This window comes from Phyllobates terribilis, unplaced genomic scaffold, assembly GCF_046119375.1.
Source record: "Phyllobates terribilis strain yellow unplaced genomic scaffold, ASM4611937v1 Scaffold_2__4_contigs__length_985480577, whole genome shotgun sequence".
NCBI classification, from domain to species: Eukaryota; Metazoa; Chordata; class Amphibia; order Anura; family Dendrobatidae; genus Phyllobates; species Phyllobates terribilis.
Window position 1 is genome coordinate 583551029 of NW_027362762.1, and position 11118 is coordinate 583562146.

The 11118-nt window shown below is 40.6% G+C and overlaps 1 protein-coding gene across 1 annotated transcript in view; it reads left to right on the forward strand.

The window, feature by feature from the left end:
• The window catches only part of ILRUN (inflammation and lipid regulator with UBA-like and NBR1-like domains), a 199160-nt gene extending 189155 nt beyond the window's left edge, over positions 1-10005 (forward strand). The window contains exon 5 of the mRNA XM_073666449.1: positions 8880-10005. Coding sequence (XP_073522550.1) covers positions 8880-8915 — 36 coding nt within the window. The 3' untranslated portion in view covers positions 8916-10005. The remainder of the gene's footprint in view (positions 1-8879) is intronic.
• The last annotated feature ends 1113 nt before the right edge of the window (positions 10006-11118 follow it).

Here is an 11118-nt window from a genome sequence, read left to right on the forward strand (position 1 = left end):
AAGATAAAGGGAACACTTAAACAGAATTTAACGCCAAGTGAATAAAACTTCTGTGAAATCAAACTGTCCACTTAGGAAGCAGCACTGATTGACAATCAATTTCACATGCTGTTGTGCAAATGGAATAGACAATAGATGGAAATTATTGGCAATTATCAAGACACACTCAAAGGAGTGGTTCTGCAGGTGGGGACCACAGACCATATCTCAGTACAAATGCTTTCTGACTGATGTTTTGGTCACTTTTGAATGTTGGTTGTGCTTTCACACTCCTGGTAGCATGAGACGGACTCTACAACCCAAAGAAGTTGCTCAAGTAGTGCAGCTTATCCAGGATGGCACATCCAAACGTGCTGTGGCAAGAAGGTTTGCTGTGTCTGTCAGCGTAGTGTCCAGAGGCTGGAGGTGCTACCAGGAGTCAGGCCAGTACACCAGAAGACGTGGAGGGGGCTGTAGGAGGTGAACAACCTAGCAGCAGGACCGCTACCTCCGCCTTTGTATAAGGAGGAACAGGAGGAAAACTGCCAGAGCCCTGCAAAATGACCTCCAGCAGGCCACAAATGTGCATTTGTCTGCACAAACGGTTAGAAACGGACTCCATGAAGGTGGTATGAGGGCCCGACATCCACAGATGGGGATTGTGCTTACAGCCCAACACCGTGCAGGACGCTTGGCATTTGCCACAGAACACCAGGATTGGCAAAGTCGCCACTGGCGCCCTGTGCTCTTCACAGATGAAAGCAGGTTCACACTGTGCACATGTGACAAACATGATGGGGTCTGGAGACGCCGTGTAGAGCGATCTACCTGCAACATCCTTCAGCATGACCGGTTTGGCAGTGGGTCAGTAATGGTGTGGGGTGGCATTTCTTTGGAGGGCCGCATAGCCCTCCATGTGCTCTCCAAAGGTAGCCTGACTGTCATTAGGTACCGAGATGAGATCCTCAGACCCCTTGTGAGACCATATGCTGGTGCGGTTGGCCCTGGGTTCCTCCTAATGCAGGACAATGCCAGATATCATGTGGCTAGAGTGTGTCAGCAGTTCCTGCAAGAAGAAGGCATTGAAGCTATGGACTGGCCCGCCCGTTCCCCAGACCTGAATCCGATTGAGCACACCTGGGACATCATGTCTCGCTCCATCCACCAACGTCACATTTCACCACAGACTGTCCAGGAGTTGGCGGATGCTTTAGTCCAGGTCTGTGAGGAGATCCCACAGGAGACCATCCGCTACCTCATCAGGAGCATACCCAGGAGTTGTAGGGAGGTCATACAGGCACATGGAGACCACACACATTACCGAGCCTCATTTTGACTTGTTTTAAGGACATTACATCAAAGTTGGATCAGCCTGTAGTGTGTTTTTCCACTTTAATTTTGGGGGTGACTCCAAATCCTGGCCTCCATTGGTTAATAAATTCAATTTCCATTGATGATTTTTGTGTGATTTTGTTGTCAGCACATTCAACTTCGTACAGAACAAAGTATTCAATGAGAATATTCAATTCATTCAGATCTAGGATGTGTTAAGTGTTCCCTTTATTTTTTTGAGCAGTGTGTGTATATATATATATATATATATATATATATATATATATATATATATATATATATATATATATATATATATAATATGTGTGTGTATATATATATAGTACAGACCAAAAGTTTGGACACACCTTCTCATTTAAAGATTTTTCTGTATTTTCATGACTATGAAAATTGTACATTCACACTGAAGGCGTCAAAACTGTGAATTAACACATGTAGAATTATATAGTTAACAAAAAAGTGTGAAACAACTGAAAATATGTCTTATATTCTAGGTTCTTCAAAGTAGCCACCTTTTGCTTTGATGACTGCTTTGCACACTCTTGGCATTCTCTTGATGAGCTTCAAGAGGTAGTCACCGGAAATGGTGTTCACTTCACAGGTGTGCCCTTTCAGGTTTAGCAAGTGGGATTTCTTGCCTTATATATGGGGTTGGGACCATCAGTTGTGTTGTGCAGAAGTCTGGTGGATACACAGCTGATAGTCCTACTGAATAGACTATTAGAATTTGTGTTATGGCAAGAAAAAAGAAGCAGCTAAGTAAAGAAAAACGAGTGGCCATCATTACTTTAAGAAATTAAGGTCAGTCAGTCCGAAAAATTGGGCCAACTTTGAAAGTGTCCCCAAGTGCAGTTGCAAAAACCATCAAGCGCTACAAAGAAACTGGCTCACATGAGGACCACCCCAGGAAAGGAAGACCTCTTCTTCTGAGGATAAGTTTATCCAAATCACCAGCCTCAGAAATCACAGGTTAACAGCAGCTCAGATGAGAGACCAGGTCAATGCCACACAGAGTTCTAGCAGCAGACACATCTCTACAACTGTTAAGAGGAGAGTTTGTGCATCAGGCCTTCATGGTAAAATAGCTGCTAGGAAACCACTGCTAAGGACAGGCAACAAGCAGAAGAGACTCGTTTGGGTTAAAGAACACAAGGAATGGACATTAGACCAGTGGAAATCTGTACTTTGGTCTGATGAGTCCAAATTTGAAATCTTTGGTTCCAACCACCGTGTCTTTGTGTGACGCAGAAAAGGTGAACGAATGGACTCTACATGCCTGGTTCCCACCGTGAAGCATGGAGGAGGAGGTGTGATGGTGTAGGGGTGCTCTGCTGGTGACACTGTTGGGGAGCTATTCAAAATTGAAGGCATACTGAACCAGAATGGCTACCACAGCATCTTGCAGCGGCATGCTATTCCATCCGGTTTGCGTTTAGTTGGACCATCATTTATTTTTCAACAGGACAATGACCCCAAACACACCACCAGGCTGTGTAAGGGCTATTTGACCAAGAAGGAGAGTGATGGGGTGCTACGCCAGATGACCTGGCCTCCACAGTCACCAGACCTGAACCCAATCGAGATGGTTTGGCGTGAGCTGGAACGCAGAGTGAAGGCAAAAGGGCCAACAAGTGCTAAGCATCTCTGGGAACTCCTTCAAAATTGTTGGAAGACCATTTCCGGTGACTACCACTTGAAGCTCATCAAGGGAATGCCAAGAGTTTGCAAAGCAGTCATCAAAGCAAAAGGTGGCTACTTTGAAGAACCTAGAATATAAGACATATTTTCAGTTGTTTCACACTTTTTTGTTAAGTATATAATTCCACATGTGTTAATTCATAGTTTTGATGCCTTCAGTGTGAATGTACAATATTCATTGTCATGAAAATACAGAAAAATCTTTAAATGAGGTGTGTTCAAAGTTTTGGTCTCTACTGTATATGTATATATGTGTGTGTGTGTATATGTATGTATATATATGTATACATATATAATATATACACACACACACACACACACACACACACACACACACACACACACGGGAAAAAAAGTATTTTATAGTCAGCCACCAATTGTGCAAGTTCTCTCACTTAATAAGATGAGAGAGGCCTGTAGTTGACATCATAGGTAGACCTCAACTATGTGACACAAAATGAGAAAACAAATCTTGAATATCGCATTGTATGATTTGTAAAGAAATTTTTTTCAAATTTTGGTGTAAAATAAGTATTTGATCAATTACCAACAAGCAAGATTTCTGGCTCTCACAGACCTGTAACTTCTTCTTTAAGAGGCTCCTCTGTCCTCCACTCATTACCTGTAGTACTGGCACCTGTTTGAACTTATCAGTATAATAGACACCTGTCTGCAACCTCAAACAGTCACACTCCAAACTCCACTATGATGAAGACCAAAGAGCTTTCGAAGGACACTAGAAACAAAATTGTAGCCCTACACCAGGCTGGGAAGACTGAATCTGCAATAGGCAAGCAGCTTGATGTGAAGAAATCAACTGTGGGAGCAATAATTAGAAAATGGAAGACATACAAGACCACTGATTAATCTCCCTCGATCTGGGGCTCCACACAAGATCTCACCCTGTGGGGTCAAAATGATCTCAAGAACGGTGAGCAAATATCCCAGAACCACACGGGGGGACCTAGTGAATGACCTGCAGAGAGCTGGGACCAATGTTACACAGGCTACCATCAGTGACACAATACGCCCCAGGAACTCGGATCCTGCAGTGCCAGACGTGTCCCCCTGCTTAAGCCATTACATGTCCGGGCCTATCTGAACCTTGCTAGAGAGCATTTGGATGATCCAGAAAAGTATTGGGAGAATATCATATGGTCAGATGAAACCAACGTTGAACTGTTTGGTAGAAACACAACTCGTCGTGTTTGGAGGAGAAAGAATGCTGATTTGCATCCAAAGAACACCATACCTACTGTGAAGCATGGGGGTGGCAACATCATGCTTTGGGCTGTTTCTCTGCCAAGGGACCAGGACGACTGATCTGTGTACACTAAAGAATAAATGGGGCCATGTATCGTGAGATTTTGAGTGCAAACCTCCTTCCATCAGCAAGGGCATTGAAGATGAAACGTGGCTGGGTTTTTCAGCATGACAATGATCTCAAACACACCGGCAGGGCAACGAAGGAGTGGCTTCATAACAAGCATTTCAAGGTCCTGGAGTGGCCCAACCAGTCTCCAGATCTAAACCCTATAGAAAACCTTTGGAGGGAGTTGAAAGTCCTTGTTGCCCAGCGACTGCCCCAAAGCATCACTGCTCTATAGGAGATCTGCATGGAGGAATGGGCCAACATACGAGCAACAGTGTGTGCCAATCTTGTGAAGACTTACAGAAAACGTTTGACCTCTGTCATTGCCAAGAAAGGATGTATAACAAAGTATTGAGATGAACTTTTGTAATTGACCAAATACTTATTTTCTACCAAAATTTGAAAAAAAAATTCTTTCCAAATAAGACATTGTGATTTTCCTGTTTTGTGCTCCCCTGTCCTGTTTTGTGTGCCCCCATCCTGCTTTGTCCTCCCCCATCCTGTTTTGTGCAGCCCCCCTCCTCCATCGATTAAACGAAAAAACACTCCTACTCACCTTTCCATCGCTTCCCTGCACTTCGTCACCTAAGTTATTTTACTAAAATTGGCTCTGGAATCGGCGCTTGCATAGCCCGATATCCGGCACCATTTTAGTGAAGACGCACTTCAAATGGGTCTTCATTAAAATGGTGCCTGATAGCACAAGGTGCATGCGCCGATTATGACGACGCACTCCCCAGCCCAAACAGAGGCGCCGCAGCAACACTCCTCCTGGTCAGGTATGTGCTTATGGCGCCGGAGACCGCGTTATGCGTTCAGTACCTACTAGGGTTGAGCGAGTATGTTCTGTCCGAGTATGCTCGGGCCGAGCTCCGATTATTTATAGCTGCTCGGTGATATGGTTAAATCGCTCCTGTGTGCATGATTTGCGACAGTTTGACAGCTTTATTACATGTGAGGAATGTGTAAGAAATAGACATTTCTCACATGTAATAAAGCTGTCAAACAGTTGCAAATCATGCACACGTGAGCGATTTAACCTTATCACCGAGCAGCTGTAAATACTCGGAGCTCGGCCCGAGCATACTCTGCGAAAGGGTTAATAGAACATACTCGCTCAACACTAGTACCTACGCATACCACGTATCTCTGGTGCCATATACTCCTCTTACCTGTCACCTGTAATGGCTGATGTGTTCTGTCTGGGGTTAGACTGCGCAGGCGCTTGCGCAGTCTATAGAGGCGACGGACGCATCTCCCGTTATATTATAGATAGATAGATTGAGATATATATATATAGATAGATATACAGGTGCATCTCACAAAATTAGAATTTCAGTTCTTCAACTCAAAAAAGTGAAACTCATTATATAGTCATTACAAACAGTGATCTATTTTGAATGTTTATTTCTGTTAATGTTGATGATTAAAGTTTGCAGCCAATGAAGACACAAAAGTCATTATCTAAGTAAATTGAAATAATTGACAAAAAACACTGGCAAAGGCTCACTAATTGCTTAAAAAGGTCCCTTAGGCTGTTTCAGTAGGCTCCACAATCATGGGGAAGACTGCTGACTTGACAGATGTCTAGAAAGCAGTCATTGACACACTCCACAAGGTCCTAGAGTTCAAATTTTCATTTGGAAATCAAGGTCCCAGAGTCTGGAGGAAGAGTGAAGAGGCACACAATCCAAGCTGCTTGAGGTCTAGTGTGAAGATTCTACAATCAGTGATAGTTTGGGGAGCCATGTCATCTGCTGGTGTAGGTCCACTGTGTTTTATCAAGACCAAAGTCAGGTCAGCCATCTACCAGGAAATTTTAGAGCACTTCATGCTTCCCTCTGCCGACAAGCTTTTTGGGGATGAAAATTTCATTCTCCAGCAGGAATTGGCACCTGTCCACACTGCCAAAAGTACCAATGCCTGGTTTAAAAACAACAGTATCACTGTGCTTGATTGGCCAGCAAACTCGCCTGATCTTATCCCTAGCATGCGTGACGTCACAAATCTACACTTTTACATAACGGGGGCCTTTTAGTAGAAACATAAATAACTTTTACTAGTTTATTTCAAAATTGCAAAATAAGATATGCATAATGCACAACATTTTTTTTCCAATTTTCAAACAAAGATATGAAAAACACACAAAGGTATATAAATCTAGAGTAAACTAGCTGTAGCTGCATTTCTTTTCTAACTTTTTCTTTTCAATTTTATTGGTCTTCCAAACAATTTTCACATGTTATCTTCTCTGAAGAATGTTCTTTACAGACATTTTCCCCTCAAGTGGTACAATATCGCTCAGTTTTCCTCTCAAGTTTCTTGGACAAATGAAACAACGCTTTCATTTTCTTTCTCTTGGCCCTGGAATATCCTGAAACTGTACGCCACACCGTTTCATTGCTTGTTTAGTTTGCTTTGGCAAGCATTTCATGTTGCCTTCGCTCCATCATGTGAGGCGTTACAAGTTCATGGCAAAGGTCCTTCAAGAATTGGCGTCTCCTGTCCTTCCGCCTTGCATGGAATTCTGGATGAGTTTCTGTATAAATAATGAATGAATTCAGGGCTGCTACATCAAGCATGTTTGAAAAAAATTACTACAGGCCAACTTCTTGTTTGCCTCTTGCATGAATATTCTCCCACCATTTCATCCATTTTGTCTACACCTCCTTTAGTTTTATTGTAATACAGGATGATTTCTGGTTTCAGTTTCCTGTTATTGCGGTCAATACTGCAATCATAATGCATGGTACTGAGTAATATAATGGATTTCTCCTTCTTCGCTTTGTAAGATACTAGTGTCGCTTTGTTGTTGAAACCAAAGACACTCAAAGTGTTTGCTGTGGATTGCGGTTCATTGCTTGAGGAATTTCTTGTCGGTTTGGCTTCATAGTACCATCAAGTGTAACTGTTTTTTCAAGCAGAAAATTGCCCAGCGCAACATTGGTAAAATAATTGTCCATGGTAATGTTTCTACCTGAATTGTGTATTGGTACAGCAAGTGTTTTCACTATCTCAGACCCTAGATCTTTCTGTACTGGTGCATCAACTTCTTTGCCACAGTAGATAAGCCCATTTATGACCTAATAATTTGCAGAATGACACATCCAGAAGATTTTTATTCCATACTTGGCTTGTTTACTGGGCATATATTGTATGAACTTGCAACGTCCTCTGAAGGGTACAAGTTGCTCATCTACTGTAACGTTCTTATTAGTATTGTAAAGCTTGGTGCAATTTTTGATAAATATGTTCCAGATATAACTGATAAAGGCTAATTTGTCTGTTTGGAACCTCGCTGCACGAGTTCGCTTATCATCAAATTGAATGTTTCTTCTAATTTCCTCATATCTGTCCACTGCTATTGTCGCTTTATAGTGTGGATCAGAAAGTGGGTCCAAAAATATTTCTCTGATTGGAACATCATACGATTTTTGACTCCCTGCCAGCAGTAAAATTCCAATATATGCGTAAAGTTCCTCTTTTGAGATATTTTTCCAGTACTTATTTTTTGCAGAAGCGATACGTCTTCCTTCTAGGCCTGATCACTCCCTCTCAAAATCACATGACATGCTCACATGGCATGATCCACCCCCTGTCCACTCCAGCAGCAACCCTGACTACAAATAAAGTATCTTGAGACTCAAACACTGCTGAGTACATGATAAAAATAGCAGAAGCCTAAAAGGCCCTCGTTCCGTACAGATGTGCTTTTCCCCAAAAAAGCATTGTTACACCCAAATGCCTATCAAAAAAATGATATGAACTGGATATTACCAACAACGATATACTTGAGGAATACCTAGAGTTTCAAAATTCTAACTAAATTAATTTTGCAGATAATGGCAAAAAAGTAAGCATCGGGGCCAAAAAGACCCCGATACGCATTGTAGGGTTAACCCCATAGAAAATCTATGGGGTATTGTCAAGAGGAAGATGAGACACCAGACCCAACAATGCAGATGAGCTGAAGGCTGCTATCAAAGCAACCTGGGCTTCCATAACACCTCAACAGTGCTACAAGCTGATTGCCTCCATGCCATGCCACATTGATGCAGTAATTGATGCAAAAGCAGCCCCAGCCAAGTATTGAGTGCATTTACTGAACATACATTTCAGTAGACCAACATTTTGGATTTTAAAACATTTTTCATGTTGTTGTTATAAAGTATTCTAATTTACTGAGATAATGACTTTTGTGTTTTCATTGGCTGTAAGCCATAATCATCAACATTAACAGAAATAAACACTTGAAATAGATCACTCTGTTTGTAATGACGCTATATAATGAGTTTCACTTTTTGTATTGAAGAACTGAAATAAATTAACTTTTTGATGATATTCTTACTTTGTGAGAAGCACCTGTATGTGTGTAAAATATATATTTTAATTATATATATATATATATATATGTGTGTGTGTGTTGTTCGCATTCACGTAAATAGTGTATAACACGTGTAACTTTTTTTTTTCGCAGGGTGTGCACGGGCCTTACCCCTTTGGAAATTCCTAAATAGAAGCTTTATTTTTCTCCATTTCCTTTTGTCCTCTTCACACTCCCTGAAATAGGACATCTTCTGCAAGATAGCTACTGAAGAACATGTGGGGATAGTGACGTTAGTGACCTTGTGAATTGGATTCTGGGTGCTGCGTTTTTCTTTTCAAGAGTTTGTTGCACAGACTGTACACCCCAACCAAGAACAAACAGGCAAAATGCTATCCTATTCAGGTGCAGGAGGTCAACATAGAATTCTAAATCAGTTGTTTCAACTTGTTTAATGCAGGATTACCAACAATTTGATGATTTAATCCAGAAGTTAAGGTTTTGCACTTTTACATATTTCAAACAATTTATTAATTTAGGTGTTTTGTTGTGTTTTTGTTTTTTTAATATAGTGAAAATGGTCATATGATTAATTTCTTAAAGTCCCATGTTGCAAATATTGCTAAAAGCCCTGAGTTTATCATATTTGGTAGTGGAAGATTTCCACCAGAACATCTTATTGAACTTTTGTTTACCTTTCCTTTTCTTCTTTTGTCTTCTCTTTTTCCTTTATATATACTAATGCTCCAGTGGGAAGAGAGATTATCCACTTACATAGATGTGGTATGTGTCTTACAATACATATACAGGAGTAACTTTCAATTGCTTGCCACTTTACATTGGCCGCTGAATAACAGGGCTTTATGCTTTGAATTTTTATGGAAGTTGCCATAAAATAAATTTTCTTTGTGGGTATTCTCTCATGTAGTATAGAGTTCCCTAGGCCACAGCACATTGGCAAACTCTATGCCTGTATGAATCACAATTTACAAATATATAGGACAGGAAAGAGTTGTAAGCCATATTGTAATATCATAAACAAGTGAATTCCCTGCCATCCAAATTTTCCTGTACTGTAAATGTAAGTTACTTGAATCTCCAGAGTTATCGTACTAAATTCTCAAAGCAAGTAATTTTGAGAGCATAGAATTTAGGAAATAGTAGTTGCTATACTTTCTCGGAGCATCCACAGGGACGCTTTTAAGCATTCATATCAGGCGGGGATTAGTGGTAATTCTTCTCATAGTTTTACACTGTTAAAAATCTATTTTTGAAAATACCCTTAAAGGGTTTTTCCCATCTTCACACATGAGCATTGTTGGATAGTGCTTGGAAATACAAGCAGTTTCGTGCTTATTAACATTTTCAGTTCATTTGTTTGGAGACCGACCACTAGTGCTAGACAGCAGAACATGTGCTCTGGATACACGCTCTTTTCTATATGGCTTGTAAACTCTATTTTGAAGCTGGCTAGGATTTCAGCAGTATACTATTGCCTCCTAATCCTGGCCAGCTTCAGTCAAGTGCTTACAAGCTAAATCGTAGCAATGGTTGCTTTCCTAGGCAACAAACTTTAAAGGTAAGAAAAGCTTTTTCTCAAAAATGGCTGCAAATTTTAATCAGCAGTAAATTGTAAAAGTGCTTGTATTTACATGCACAATCCAACAAAAATGTCCATCAATGAAGAGGACTCTTTGGGATGATTGTTTCAAGGAAAGTTTTTGCATAATAAAGTGTATATTTGAATAACTGTTTTTTTGTTTTTTTGAGGGTGGGTTTAGGGTACCGGTCAGTTAAGCTCTTTGTGAACATATTTCTAGTGACATATAGATACTGTGTTTGTGGTACTCAGAGCAGTTACCTCTTGACTCGCTTTGCTTAATTTATCTGAAAATTAGGACTGCCATCACAGAAAAGATTGTAATTCTCACGACCAGTTCAAATTCACTCCCAACAGGTTTTTTTTGTTTTCGTTTTTTTTTTTTAATTCTTGTTCACAGCCTGACAGTTACATGGGTATTGCCATCTCATACGTTTGACATATCTACAAGATTTTACATGACTATATTACAAATGCTGATCTCAGTGCTTGGGCCTCCATATTTGTTAATAGCAGAGCACCATATTGAAAGTGTCTGTGAATAGAGAAACTAGTACACATCTATTACTCTCTACATTCATTAATATTGGAATTCCAAAAATTGCCGAGCATGTTTGTTTGGAATAGTAGAGAGGGATATATGGATAATTTTGCTGTGCTGCAGGTTAAAAAGATATCCGTGATGGTGTTGGAAAAAGAGCAGTTTAATAAAACTACTCGTTTCAGAGTTGAACAAAAGGTTGTGTTTTTTTTTCCTGATGAGGTTATTCAACGCTGAAACGCATCGAATTT